The 16,072-nt window shown below is 36.9% G+C and overlaps 1 protein-coding gene across 3 annotated transcripts in view; it reads left to right on the top strand.

Moving 5' to 3' along the window:
* The first annotated feature begins 1,204 nt into the window (after window positions 1-1,204).
* The window catches only part of arhgap27l (Rho GTPase activating protein 27, like), a 49,414-nt gene continuing 34,546 nt past the window's right edge, over window positions 1,205-16,072 (top strand). For 2 of the 3 annotated variants that reach the window (XM_073842267.1, XM_073842249.1), the window contains exons 1-3: window positions 1,206-1,394; window positions 1,738-2,062; window positions 10,689-11,586. In XM_073842267.1, the coding sequence (XP_073698368.1) occupies window positions 10,756-11,586 (831 nt within the window). In that variant the 5' untranslated portion in view covers window positions 1,206-1,394; window positions 1,738-2,062; window positions 10,689-10,755. Of the gene's footprint in view, window positions 1,395-1,737; window positions 2,063-10,688; window positions 11,587-16,072 lie in introns of all 3 variants that reach the window. The other variant, XM_073842258.1, reaches the window with a different exon arrangement.

Here is a 16,072-nt window from a genome sequence, read left to right as displayed (position 1 = left end):
ATTTTAAAAGTTGTGTAGTGTATTCCAGCCTTTAATGTACTACTGAAAACTTTGTTCTACTTATTTATACTGTCTAAACCACGGAATAAATGCGTGGAAGCTTCTAAAATCACATAGAGGACTTAGTAAGCAGGAAAGGGTGCAATATTTTGACAAAATATAGTTGATAGATGGTAAAAAAATATATATGAGCAGTATTAATTAGCCTAATATTTCACCAACCTGACTGGAAATGACAGGAACAAACACGAAGGTTGTCAAGATTCTTGCCCTGGAAATCCTGGTTCAGTTTGGCCAACCACAAACCCCTTTTGTTCCTCAGACAGTTTTTTGACCTCTTCTTCTTGATTTGTTTTAACCTTTGGCAGTCTATATACTCCAAATGTTTTTCCTACTCTGTACAGTTTGCTATGTTTTCATGTACATCCCAAAACATGACAATAATTGATTATTTTCAGCAGCAATAATAAGCCAAATATGCAAGTTTCGTTTGGTTCAGTGGCATTGCTTGCATTCAGAGCCACCAATTTTGATGACACATAGTGAAAACATTCTCTAGTGTTAATGGAAGGCCCATGCTCAGTTGCTCCAGTTTGTCATCAAGACTTGATTTCAGGTCTGCCCAAAAAATTCTGAACACAAAAATGTTAAAAAAAAAAAACTGTTTAACGGTCTAACTCCACATATCGGTACTACATAGTTCAGAGTCTTTGTAACATGTTTTCAGCAATACATTTCTAATGTTTTTTAGAAACAATTAAATTGTCTTCACACAGACTGAAAGCAAATCAATAAAAGGAAATGTTTCGCAGACAGTGCACATTTTGAACAATACTAACCAAAGGAATCTGTAGCATTCGCCACACTCATTTTCCATTTTCCAACAGTGCTAAATTGTCCATTATATGTTCACTTAACAATGTTGCATAACTAGAAAATTGTTTTATGACCTAACTGCAGCTGATTCATCTCTTCATCCTAAAAAAAAAACAAAAGCATGCCCGAATGGAACATCACTGAAAGTCCAAAGTCCAAAGGCATCAGTAAATCTTTACATGCCCCACCCAGAAAACATAGCTTTTTTTTTTCTTCTGGGGAAGGCATGTTGTCCTGCTTATACATCTAAGAGTGAGCACTAACCTCTTGGTTCCTGGTTTGCCCTCAGTATGAGATTTCTTAGTAATTATATTTAGTGATGATTCAGTTTTGCGTAGCCTAAAATTGATCAGAGGTTGTGCAAACTGGAAGGGAGGGAAGAAACCACCAGAGCCCAAATGGGTGTGAATCAACCACTGGGTGTTATTCATAGAAACTGCATGGAGAACTCTTGCAATAGCTGATGTGTTTTTTCTTCAGTGGTGCATGAGACTAAAGGGAATCCTTTCTTTTTGCAGGTGAGAAAACAATTTCTAATTTCCTGTCAGTTGTAGTCTTAGTCATGTGTTCCTATATGCTGGTTTTGTTAATTGATTTCCACCACTAACTTTCCGGTGACCTGGTTTGTTGACAAGCTGCAAAACTGCTTGAACCACATGGTAACATTACAGAATGTGAGACAGTTGCACCTATTTGATAAGGAACAGCATCTTGTGAGAGTTAACAGAGTAATGCTTCTGTGGAATAGCAATTGGTTAATAATTTTGTGAGGCTTTTCTTCCTAATGATTCAGTTGAACCATACCCTCATCTCTCTTTCTCTCTCTCTCTTCCTGTTGCAAACTGTCTCACTCTTCTGAAGCTGTGATGTGTATGCTGGAACAGGAAATGAATGCAGACAGAGGAGGCAGGCAAGCTGAAACTGGCACAAAGCTCTAGCGTGTATACACACCCGCCCACATGCACACACTCACTGGCCCTGAGCAACAACTGTCAGAGCTGGAACTTTGAGCTATAGGTGGAACGACAAAGCGGTGGCTCAAAGCCTGTCTAAGACATTAAGCGGACTAAGAAAGGAAAAGAAATTGAGAAGACAAACAGCAGGCGGATCTTACAAATGTAACTTGAACAAGAAGACAGACAAACAAAGGTGTGGAGAAGATGGTGAACCGATCCTGCCTCAGCAGGTAAACTACTTCTAACTTCCGAGTAGTTCTTCGTTTTCTTCAGATGTAAATGATGTTTGTTCGGTCTTGAGGTGCTTCGCGTTTTATATTTAGCCTTATGACTTTTCTTTAAAGTCTGAGATAAAGCTACCTTCCTTTTTCCTGTCTTGTTGCATGACAAATCTGTGCACATTAAGAGCAACTTGTTGCAGTTTTACAAAGAGAAGGCAAAGCGATCCATCTTATGTGAAGTGAAATAAAAAAACCAAATTTTTTTTTTTTTTTTTTTTTTTGCCATTTCATATGCTGAAATCTGTGATAAGGATAAGAGTTTTGTGTTGCGCCAGTGTCACAAGTTGATCACCAATTGTAACTATCATCAAGCTGATCGTGAAATTAAGATAAAAGATATTGTGATGCCAGTATTCAGCTTTGTATGCTCAACCTGTGAAGAAAGATAAGAATCATTTTTCATGCATGCTTAATCCATTCGAAGTGTGTACAAACAAGGTATTCCCTCTGAGAGGAAATGTTTTAAACATTTCAGTTGTGTAGACTTCACAGTGAGTAAGAGTGCTCTTTCTGCATTCCTGAGGTGACTGGGCTGGTGGGTGTGGGTGTGGAGGAAAACTGGAACACCGCAGATCTGGTACAGCTATCCGAGTACACTGCACATTCCGGAGAGAATCTCATTTCTCCCTCAGGTCTTCGCTGTGCACACACCTGACTTTCTGAGGCCACTGCTTTGTGTGGGTTCAAATCTGAAAGCAGAGGATGTTTTGTTTGGACTCGTACTTTACTTGCAAACATTTAAACTGCACATATCTGAGATTGGCCAATTGGTTAACTTTAGAAAATTCTTCCATTTACTCACCCGCCTTTCTTGGAAGACAAAAGGTGACGTGAGGTGTTCTTTTCCATACAACAAAAGCAAATAGATTAGTGGCCCAAATAGATTCGAAAAGCATTGTAAAGAACTGTTTAGCGTATTCCAAGTCTTCTGAAATTTTATGATAGCTTTACATGAACTGACCTGACTCACTGAAGGTTTCTTAGAACCTTCTGCAAAACTTTTTCAATGCACAAAAGGTACTTTAGATTATATAAATTTTCTACACAATAAAATAATTCGTTAAGAACTGTTCACTGGAAGTTTATGTGGGGAACCCACAACAGTTCCTCTATGGCATCAATGCAAATCCCTCTTTTTGGAACCATTTAATGGCATAGTTCTCCCAATAATGAAAGTTCTGTCTAATTACTCACCCTCCAAACCCATAGGACCTTCGTTCATCTTGGGAACATAAATTAATATATTTTTGATGAAATGCGAGAGCTTTTTAACCCTGCATAGACAGCAACGCAGCTGACACTTTCAAGGCCCAGAAAGGTAGTAAGGACATCGTTAAAATAGTCCATGTGACATCAGTGGTTCAACTGTAATTTTGTGAAGCTACGAGAATATGGATAGTTTTTGTTTCTTTTGTGCACAAAAAGTATTCTTGTAGCATCAATACTTATTGTTTTTGTTTTCTTTGCACACAAAAAGTAATTCTTGTAGCATCAAAACTCACTGTTTTTGTTTTCTTTGTGCACAAAAAGTATTCTTGTAGCTTTAATACTCACTGTTTGTTTTCTTTGCACACAAAAAGTAATTCTTGTAGCATCAAAACTCACTGTTTTTGTTTTCTTTGTGCACAAAAACTATTCTTGTAGCTTTAATACTCGTTGTTTGTTTTCTTTGCACACAAAAAGTATAATTGTAGCATCAATAATCATTTTTTTCTTTACGCAAAAAAATTCACGTAGCATCAATAATCATTGTTTTGTATTTCTTTTCGCGCACAAAATATATACTTGTAGCTTTAGTGCTCATTATTTTTTCTTTGTGCACAAGAACTATTCTCATATAGCTTCAATGCCTTTTTTTTCTTTGCACACAAAAAGTATTCTTGTAGCATCAATAATCGTCTTTTTTTACGTAAAAAATTTTTTCGTAGCATCCTTACTCTTTTATTTTTTATAAAAATACAAAAAGTATTCTCGTAGCTTCGATACTCATTATTTTTGTTTTATTTGAGCAAAAAAAAGTATTTTGGTAGTTTAATAAAACTAAGGTTAAACCACTGATGTCACATGGACTATTTTAACGAAGTATTTACTACCTTTCTGGGCCTTGAATATGGTAGTTGCGTTTCTGTCATTGCGGGTCAGAGAGCTCTCGGATTTCATCAAAAATATCTTAATTTTGTGTTCCGATGATAAACAAAGGTCTCACAGGTTTGGAACGACATGAACCCTCATGTCGTTCCAAACCTGTGAGACCTTTGTTTATCATTACGAGAGTAATGACAGAACTTTTAGTTTTGAGTGAACTATCCCTTTAAGTGTAAAGTCATTAGTTGCTGAGTATCTCCTCCAATCTCATCTCATTGATTTCTATCACATTTTGTGCAGACAGTCAAGTTGGAGTTCATTCACATCAAACCTGGTGCATGTTTGAATGCACACATGCACATTTGATCATTTTCAGCAAATAACAAATTAAGGTTGGAATACACTACACAATTTAACAGATTTGAAAACATTAGGCTTCATACACTTACTGACTTTGTAAATAGTCACAGAAAAACTGGCCATCATACATTAAACATTTGAGAATCATACACTATACAATTTAAAGTCCTTCCGATCACAACAAACTAACGCAGAAACATTGTTGAAAATATCAAACGTTTGATATCCTCTGACTGGATGTCGGATGTTTGTGATCATCATACACCACATAATTTTCTATGAAATCTGTCAACTCAAATCTGCAGACTGGCTCTGATTTTCGGCAAGTAGTGTCAACTTAATTTATTATAGTGTATTCAACCTTTAGTCTGCACATCTCACAAAGCTGTTGTTAATGCAACCCAGGTTTATTGGAAATATGTGCCTCTACGTACATTTCTGCAAAACCATATTATGTACCTTACTGTATACAGAGTTCAAATATCCAGGGAGTGTCGCTAAAGGCTAATGCTCTATCGTGTTGGAAATATCCCCTACACCAAACTAAACCCTAAACCGATAGTGTTAACAAATGCAAACGCATTTGTTGATGCAGCCATGCCGTTTTAACTTTCTTATGCGAATTTGAGCTGTTTTGTCAAACCGTAGTTTCATAGGGTTCAGACCAGAGTATCAGTTTTCAAATCACACAGGATGTTAAAATTATTTTGAAGCCATAATATAAAATTCTGCAAGTATTTGCGAAAAAATAGGCTTCATTAGTCAAAACTGTGTGTAAATCATACTTTGTGTGAAAAGGAATAAAACTTGTCAGAGTTAGAACTGGAAACTGCAGTGATTCGTATACATATAAGTATGTTTTTCTCAGAAATGTATATAGAGGTACACATTTACAGTGACCCTATGTTGCGTTAACTACATAGTTCAACAATTCTTTTGACATAGCATATACAGTCTCTGGCATGAAAGGAAAAAGAGGGAGAAACAATAGCTGTATTAACGTAACAATATATTTATACATTTTTAAATTTATAATTAAAAAAAAAAATTGTTTTGTATTTTTATGTTCTGTATAACTGACAGGCTATGAAAGGCATACAAAGATTATTCAAAACATAATAGGGTTGCTGAAGACCTTGGGCTGACTATATGTGACAGAAAATAACATGAAGTGTTAGGACAGCCCTAAATGCAATTCTAAAAATGACCGGGTGCTAGGGTGAGTATCCACGTCACATAAAGACCCATTTTGCCCCGCCGTGAACATCCTGTAAGAGAACCAGACAGCACAGCAAGGTCAAAGCAAGCCAGGCCAGAGAAAAACAAGGAGTTTCCGTGTTTAAACAGTGTCTAAATGGGAACGGCCTCCTCCAATTGTTCTACGCTAACAGCCATTTTCAACTGGAAGGACACCGCCTCCCCCCCAAATTCATCTTGTGCAGATTCCAAGGTGATTTCTTTTTAAACTACTCCAACATGATGAATCACGAATTAGAGCTTCTCTCATTTTTGCCCTGATGCTCTTCCAAAGTTGTCAAACTGGTTGTGGCTCTCCCTTTTAAAGTAGAACTGTTTGTGGAATACATTAAGTAACCAGTCTGACATCTGACAACTAAGCTGACTTATAATAACAACTGCAAAACAGTAAGGAGATGCATTCTCTGGATCAAATGTATAGTGGTGATTTGGGCCACTTCCTTCTTGGATTATACAACGTCCTTCTTTTGGTAGACCACAAGGTCTCCTTTCGATCCATTGCCACCCCTTGGTTTATGAAGCGAGAAGGTGGTCTGGCCTTCTGTTTACTTCACTATTTAAAGAAGTACTGCTGTTTGTCTACAAACGTTCTTGGTAAGATGTGCAAGGGTGGTGTTTCTTCATCTCATCTTACTCTCGGGAGACATGTCTTGACTTGTTAAAAAAAAGCAGCTGCTGTTGTTTTGGCAAGAGGCTGATTAAGTCTACTACAGACTACAAAGATTTTTCTCCTTTTCATATGGCTAAGAGCCAAGTTTGATCTTGCGATTTGTCTTCGTTGTGAGCCAATCAGTTTCCAGCTTCCCATGGTGTGATGCAGGATCAGTTAAAATAGTTATTAAATTCAACTTTCAGTGACACATAAGTGACAATTCACTTTGTCTGTAAACTGCTTGCATAAAGAGTGACTTGCATCTCACAAATTAACTGCTTTTGAGAGTTTCCCAGACATTGTAAATTCAACTTTTAAAAATTGGCTTCCTTTCAGTTGATGAGTTGGAATATGAACTGAACTGGTCATGTTCATGAAGTTAAAATCTGAATGACATGTAGGGAAATTTATTGAATGATAAAAAAAAAAAAAAAAAACAGGTTAAGAAGTTAATTTGGTAATTATGATGAAATGCATAAACTAAATACAAATGTTTCAATCTCAAACATCAAAGCTTTTTTCTAATCTTCCATATCCAAAGTCTTATATAACTACTGTACTTTTATTAGGCACTCATTCTTATAAGATAAAGACATCAGGTCTGACAAGAAATTCAAGAATTCAAGTCCCCCTTTTACGGTTAGCATTTCTATGTTAAGTAATTTAACAAAACCAAATCCATAACGAATCAAATCAATCAGTTTATTTAATACATTATGTTTACGAACCAATATCGATTCTTACACGTAAATCCCAAGAATCGATTAGTCTAGCCTGTTTTCAGGTAATGAATGGAACAATTTAGCGCAACTCCCATCCAATAAACTGCAATAAGCTTAGTGCTTTATTTCTTTTGATATAAAACAAAGTCTCACATTTTGTCAATTTCATTACAGTGTTCAAAATAATGTGGAGTGACAGATTGCTGTAGTGCCTCAGTTCAAGCGGCAGTGCAAAACCCACTGAACTGATCGTCTCCTCCACTTTAATACCAGATTTAGCATGAAAAAAACATAAATAAACATCCGAAGATACGTTAAACTTACCAAAGTCTGTATCCTGTCTAATGTAATTGCCATGTACTATATATTAATATATACATTTGAGGTCAAATGTTTACATACCGTTTTCAGAATCAGCAAAATGCTAATTATTTTAACAAATTAAGCGGGATCATACAAAATGCATGTTGTTTATTCAGTACTGACTTAAGTAAGATATTTCACATAAAAGATGTTTACATATAGTCCACAAGATAAAATAATAGTTGAATTTATAAAAATAACCCTGTTCAAAAGTTTACATCCCCTTGATTCTTAATACTGTGTTGTTACCTGAATGATGTATTGTTTGCTGTTCTTTATAAAAATGCTTCAGGTCCCACAAATTCTTTGTTTTATGAAACTATTACTGGAAAAAACAATGCATTAAGAGCCAGGGGTGAAAACTTTTTGAATTTGACGATCAGGGTAAATTCAACTAATTTTGTCTTTTGGGAAACATGTAACTATCTTCTGTAGCCTCTGAAGGGCAGTACTAAATGAAAAAAATAAAATATTATATTTAGGCAAAAAAAAAAAAAAAGCACACATCTCCGTTCTGTTCAAAAGTTATCACCCCCAGCTCAATACATAGTTTTTCTTCTGGAGCATCAGTGAGCGTTTGAACCTTCTGTAATAGTTGCATACGAGTCCCTCAGTTGTCCTCAGTGTGAAAAGATGGATCTCAAAATCATACAGTCATTGTTGGAGAGGGTTCAAATACACAAAAATGCTGAAAAACCAAAGAAATTGTCAGACATGAAGGATTTTTCTGAAGAACAGCAGGCAGTTTAACTGTTCAGGACAAACAAGGAACTCATGAACAACTATCACTAAACAAACAAACAAACAAACAAACAAAAAAGCACAGCTGTGGATCATTCAGGTAACAACACAGTATTAAGAACCAAGTGTATGTAAACTTTTGAACAGGGTAATTTTTTATAAATTCAACTATTATTTTCTCTTGTGGACTACACATAAACATATTTTATGTGAAATATCTTATTCAGGTCAGTACTAAATTAACAATAACATGCATTTTGGTAAAAAAAAAAAACATTAACATTTTGCAGATTCTGTAAGGGGGTGTAAACTGCAGAGAATTCCAAAAAGAAAATCAATATCGAATCGGAAATTGAATCAATTTGCATCGCAAGCTTGTGAATCAGAAGCAAATCATAAAACGTGTCAAAACCCAGCCCTAATTTTGACCCAATACAGTGTCTGAAATGCTGCTTATCTGTTGAAAGAGCCTCAAAACACATGTGCCTACATTGTGTTTTTGAACTCAGTGCTGTGATTAGGCATAAAAGAACTACATTTACGATCCTTGGAGAATTGCTTGATTGAAGAAGCAAGTTTGCTTTGATTTGACACAGCTTCAAACAACTACAGTAGCCTACTACACACTGGATGTTTACAAGAAACATGGCTAATTGGGGGTAAGGGACTTGACATCTTAGCATGACAAGTAGCTCCTGAAAAAAATCTAAATATTGATAAAATCAACTTTAAAGCTGTCCAAATGAAGTTCTTAGCAATGCATATTACTAATCCAAAATTACGTTTTGATACATTTATGGTAGGAAATTTACAAAATATCTCCATGGAACATGATCTTTACTTAATATCCTAATGATTTTTGGAATAAAAGAAAACCTGTGCTACTTAAGACTGGTTTTGTGATCCAGGGTCACATATGACCATATATATAACCAGAACACACACATCTCAAATCAGTAGAAAGCAAATTTGTGTTGCTGACAATGCAGTATGTCTTCCTTTCCTTCCCTCTTTGTATTACACATGCAAGAGGAAGGAAGTCTTTTAAAAACAGCCACCATAAAAACCAGACCCTTAAAAAGATGAAAAAAGTGAAATAGTGGTCATCAGATCGTAAAAAAAAAAAGTGCAGCAATGTAATATTTACATTAAAACTGACAAAATGCATAACCTCTCCAGCGCTTTGGCAATCAGATCAATCAATGTTCTCTAAAGCGTCAATGACATAATATCCTTTGTCTATACCAGTGGTTCCCAACCACGTTCCTGGAGGCCCCCCAACACTGCATGTTTTCCATGTCTCCTTAATCAAACACACCTGATTTAGATGAACAGCTCATTAGTAGAGACTCCAAAACTTAAAATGGGTGTGTCAGACAAAGGACAAATGCAAAATGTGCAGTGTTGGGGGGCCTCCAGGAACGTGGTTGGGAACCACTGGTCTATACCTTGATATCTCAGCTGAATCTCTACATGATTTGCTGGCAGATGAATATAAATAGCACTTGGATTACTGACACTATGCCGTTATCTGTTTTTCGTATTACACTCAACTTCCTTTCCTTTACAGGCAGTAGTCAAACCACATACAAAAGATTAACAAGCGACAGAGGTCGCTTAGCAAACATTAAACCGCTGTTGCATCAAGGGTGAATCTTTTTAAGTACTTTGAGTACTCTTTTAACTAACAAACTGTCAATTAACATAATCTTATAAACACAAGTAAATTTTATATATCAATGAAAGTATTATAATTATATGATTTAAATTACTATAGCATCCAAAAAAGGTGCTCAGATCTTTCTTGAGAGTCTGTGGAGGTCATGCTCGATTGGTTGTTTCAGGTCACCGATCAGAACTGGGGCATTTAACCTCAGTTATTGGTCCATATCAGCGCAGCACATCGCAGTTGCCTGCCTTAATTCTCCTAGGTTAAACATCAGCTGTTGACTAAAGGTGTAGGTTAGAGATATCCACTGTTAGCTTAAAATGACTCAGAGCTCTTGGAACGTGGTACTGATGCAATGAAATACTGTACTTGATTAGAATCAGCAGTGACCATTTCAGATATTTACGTTGAAAAAACAGTACTTCCGTTTCTTTGTATTTGTGAAATTTGCTAGCAATTTCTAGAGTACTTTGTTTCTACAGTTCATAAAACTTTAGATAAAACATTGTGAAAGGAGCAGCATGATCTTATTTCACAATCAGGATTGTTGGGCAAAGTCTGAACAGCTGGACCAGGAGAAAAGTCAGCCAGAGTGGTGTTGTTTTTGCATTTATACAGCTGGTGATCTTTGCTCATGACTCAAAAGTAAGGCAGCAAATAAAGAGTAATCGGTGTCTTCTGCTCAAATTGCTTTTTATAATCTTCTCATTTGTTTTCTACCCACAGGAGGGCCTTTCCTGAGCCTTGATTCCAGCTTGAGTCGCTCAAGGGGTGAACAGGCGAGACGGATAAGATGACGTCCTTACACAGTCTGGGCCTGGTACTGGTGGAGTTTGAATATGAATACGAGGGCCGGGATGGCCACAGGGTGACCATTAAACCCAACGAGCGCTACGTCCTCCTGGCCAAAACAAATGATCATTGGTGGCACGTGTGCAAAGATGAACGAGCCAAGCCATTTTATATCCCTGCTAAATACGTAAAGGAGCTTCCACCCAACATCCCTTCTCCTTTAGACTTCAGAGAGCCTCCAGGCCCCGATGTGAAGCCTGTGGTGCCTGACCTCACAGAGACCCGCAAATCCGATGAGGTGGCAATTAGACTTCGCTCCAAAGGCAATTACCACAAATCAGAAAACCGTATGTCGACATTTGGCGTTCCTTTGGATTTACATGAGCCCCCTTCTTACAAACATGGCGGACCTGCAGACTCTCTCATCTCCCTGAACGCAGACTCACATCAGAAGAAAAGAATGAGTCTAGCACCTAACCTGCTGTTCGGCTCTCGCGGTGCTCTAGTTGAAACGTTGCCTGAGAAGTTCCGAGTGCCCAGCTTCAGCCCAGCTGACCCTATTCCTAAAGCTATCCCTGTCAAACCTGTGGAGCTCCCCATCATCAAGAACCTAAATGAGACCAAGCCTCACAGGAAGTCTCCCGAGCTGGAATCTCCAATAAAGCCTGAAAGTGAAAGTTCTAGCTCAGAACCACTGCCATCACCAGACTCTGAGAATATTTACGAATCCATATCGGACCTGAATCTAGACCTGCCGACACTGATGGACCAAGCACCTGTCGGACTGCCAAACCCTCAGACTAACACGTCATGCTCACCACCTCCATCAAAGGTACAGTTTTAGCTATATGAGAATTTATACTCCTTTCCAGAATTTTAAAGGAATAGTTCACCAAAAAATAAACATTCTTGTCATTAATTACTCACCCTCAATTTGTTTCAAACCTGCAAGACCTTCTTTATCTTTGGAACACAAATTAAGATATTTTTGATGAAATCCAAGAGCTTTGCGACTCATCTTAGACAACAACGCAACTACCACGTTCAAGACCCAGAAAGGTAGTAAGGACATTATTAAAATATAGTAGTCAACATTTGAAACGGATCAAAAAAGTTCATCAAAGTTGTCCTAAAAACAAGAACGGGTATTCTTTTTGGTTTTAGGACAAATTTTGATCCACTTCAAATGTTGACTGCTGTAGTCCATGTGACATCAGTGGTTCAACCTAAATTTGTGACGCTACGAGAATACTTTTCGTGCACAAAGAAAACAAAAATCTTTGAGGACTTCGAGCCAGCGTTCTGATGTAGTAAAATGGATGGAATTCAAACGCATGCGTCATGGTATTCTCGGGAACTCGTGGTGGAGACTGACACAGAAGAGAAGGAATTGTTGAATAAAGTCATTATTTTTGTTTTCTTTGCACACAAATAGTATCATCATAGCTTCATGGAATTACGGTTGAACCACTGATGTCACATGGACTATTTTATCGGTGTCCTTACCCTTGGTCTTGAATGTTTCAGTTGTGTTGCTGTCTATGCACGGTCAGAAAGCTCTCAGATTTCATCAAAAACATCTTAATCTGTGTTCTGAAGGTGAACAAAGGTCTTACGCGTTTGGAACAACATGAGAGTGGGAGATTATTGACAGAATTTTACTTTGGGTGAACTATCCCTTCAAAAGGTCAGAATAACTGCCCTGCAGAATTAGTCTGCTGATAAAAAAATAAGAACACGTGTTTTCGAATCCTATTTAGCATTGGTTTCTCTTTCCAGATTTCACTTTGAACAGTTCCTTAAACTTTAATGACCTATTTCTGTTTGACACAACCAATGCTGATGCTGAAAGATTTGATAAATCATTTAAACCCGGTGACACATTGCCATCACTGCTTACTGTAATTTTAAAATTCGTCTTCTATCTTGGACTGTGAAAAGTATAAACAGTAGCTAGAATATCATATCAATATCATCATACAGACAATTACAGTCTGCTTATATGTGACCCTGGACCACAAAACCAGTCATCAAGGTACATTTTTTGAAACTGAGATTTCATCTAACGAATAAAAGCTGAATAAATAAGCTTTCCATTAATGTATGATGACAATCTATTACAATATTTGGCCAAGATACAACTATTTGAAAATCTGGAATCTGAGGGTGCAAAAAAAAAATATATATATATATATATATATATATATATATATATATATATATATATATATTGAGAAAATCACCTTTATGTTTGTCCAGATGACGTTCTTAGCAATGCATATTACTAATCAAAAATTAAGGTTTGATATATTTACAGTAAATATCTTCATGGAACATGATCTTTACTTAATATCCTAATGATTTTTTTGGCATAAAAGAAAAATCGATAATTTTGACCCATAAAATGTATTTTTGGCTATTGCTACAAATATACCTGTGCTACTTAAGACTAAGGTTTTGTGGTCCATGGCCACATATTGTACAACAAAGGAAGTGCTGTACTGGATGAAATAATGACTTTTGACATTTAAACTTTGTGTATTTTTGACAAATAAATTATCTCTACTTGGAGGGCATAAATTCTCGTGAGGGAAAGCAGCAGAAAAGGAAGTGTGTATCAAAGGAAATGTTTGGCCATGTTATCAAAGTGGGCCACTGGGAGGCGATGTTGGCATGCTGCATAAACCTAAGAAAAGTAGTACATGATTTTTCATCAAGAACTGAGTTTCACTATAAATGAAAAGTAGTTTCAGACTTTAACTAGAAGAATTTACAGAGGGCCATGATCTTGATTGTGATCAGGGCACCATCAAAAATAACATTTTCTTCCACTCAAGAAGTAGTTACTCAGCTGTTTTTGGAGCCACATGAAGTAAAGCACTGAGAACAATGTCAAATAAAGGAGAGCCGCTTAACAATAACGCCCTCCCGCGTGACATCAGAACAGGATATTACAGCTTTTCCTACAGCAAGGGAAGGACAAAGTGAGGTAAAGCTTGTGTGCTTTAGCCTATGAAAGACATCTAGAACACTCATCCTATAAAACTGAGCTAAGCCATCTGGTGTACATAACAGCATGACAGACACTACCCTGCAAACTGACAAACTGTATCCAAAGAAAACGTAAAAATCCAGTTTCTATTTTTATTTGCATTCACTATAAGCACTTGCCTGTGGCTTACATGTTATCAAGGCGCCCATCCCTTTTTTCATGTGTGTGAACAAATTTCAGAGGTTTGAACACACCGTGCCACAGAGTTCTATTAATAAGAGCTACAGGGCATGTCACAACAGGGTTAGGTTATCTTTTGTATCTACTGTCTTTTAAAGAATACAAGATAGAAATTCATCTAACTTCTAGCAGGAATAGTTGTCAATTCAAAATTCAACCTGAAATACAATATTCAGAATTGTGTTATTTCAGAATACACTCTTAAAAATAAAGGTCCCACAGGGGAGTTTTTTGTTTTTTGTTTTTGTGGTGGAAGAGAAAAGGTATTATTTGGCTTTTTGCATGTACACTTCAAAGGGGAGCATGTTAATCTCATGGGACACTTGGAACTTTGGGATCTGAGTCAGTCTTGGTGTTGTAGCTCAGCTGCAAGGCTACTATTGTTAGCACAGATGTTTTCAGCTTCTCAGTTTCAAAAACAGTAAATGATCCCAAAGCTTGAAATTTGTCAGAAAGCAAGGGAGAAGAGAGATAAAGACCGAGTATGAAAGGGAGAAAGAGAGAGGGGGTTTTGTTGTCATTTTCAAATTGTTTCATTCTCTACTACCTTGGTAATTTAAATTGTTTGTCATAAAGCCACTGAAACTTGAAGGGAGGAGAGAGACAGATGGCGAGCGAGAGTGAAAGAGATATATTTGGTTTACTTTTTACAGAAATGGCTTTCTATAGAAAAATCATTAAATATAAAATGTTCATTTTCATTTCAGTTTCATAACAGAACTCCAGCGTTTGTCCAAGCAATCTAGTAGTTCCTTCTTATGCTCTCAGTTTCTCTGAACTCATTTCAAAGTTGTAGAAAACATGATCAGTGAAACATGATGGTTTCCCACATCGTTATTTGTGACCCTGGACCACAAAACCTTAACCTTAAAGGAACACTCCACTTTTTTTGGAAATAGGCTCATTCACCCCCCCGAGTTAATAAGTTGAGTTTTGCCGTTTTGAAATTCAGCCATTCTGCTGTTATTACTCCGCCAGCTGCGTCCATATTGCGGCAGCAGCCTTCCTTGACTATTACGCCGGAATGGAAGTGTAGTTCCTAATCTTATCGGCCTAGAAAATCACAGCTTTATATTTTCGGCCGGTCTTAGTACACGATATAACTGCAGAAGAGTCAAGTTTTAAATAGGACAAGTATCGAAACTCGTTGGTCATTTTTGAACGCAATGCTATTGGTCTAATAGGATTCAATGATCTATGCTAAGCTATGCTAAAAGTGATATCGCCAGAAAAGGAGAACAGCTGAATGGATTTCAAAACGGTAAAACTCAACTTATTAACTCGGGGGGGAGTTGGAGAATGAGCCTATTTAAAGGTCCACTGAAGTGCCTTGAAACACGCAGCGTTATTCTATGTGGTGACATACTTTTAACTGAAACAAAAACATATCGCCCAGCCCCGCCCACTTCTTTTCAATAGCCAATAGCGTTCCATTAATATCTGCTGGGCCAGAGCCGTTAAGCTCGGTAAAGCCGCATTTGTAGCTTATGACAGCCACAGACTAATAAATTATCCCACAGATTCAATATGAAACTCTTGCTAAAACAAAATAGTGATCATAATCATGCTGAGGCTGTGTAGTTTAATACATGCCAATCGCACATATGAGCGCATATGATCTGCTCAGTGTATTGCGTCTTTGTGTAGAGGGCGGGACAATACGGACTCTAGAGAGCATTTGATTGGACAGAACGTTTGATGAGAAGCTGAAGTGCACGGTGATATCATCAAAATCGTTGATTCATATTGGCGGAAGTGACGAGGCTGTAAGTTTTGAATGCCCATATCTTGTAAAGGCGAATTTTGTCGTTGTTTTGAAGCACACTAGACTATAGATAATCTTAAGGCTAATATATTCATACTAAAAGCCAAAAAACTTTACTTTTGATTTCAGGGGGACTTTAAGTCTTAAGTAGCACAGGGATATTTGTAGCAAATGGCAAAAATACATTACATGGGTAAACATTTTAGAATTTTCTTTTATGCCAGAAATCATTAGGAAATTATGTAAAGATATTTTTGTAAATTTCCTACTGCAAATATATCAGCTGGACAAATTCAAAGGTGATTTTCTCAGTATTTTGAT

Source organism: Garra rufa, chromosome 1, assembly GCF_049309525.1.
Source record: "Garra rufa chromosome 1, GarRuf1.0, whole genome shotgun sequence".
Lineage (NCBI taxonomy): Eukaryota > Metazoa > Chordata > Actinopteri > Cypriniformes > Cyprinidae > Garra > Garra rufa.
This window is presented reverse-complemented; position numbering and strand designations above follow the sequence as displayed.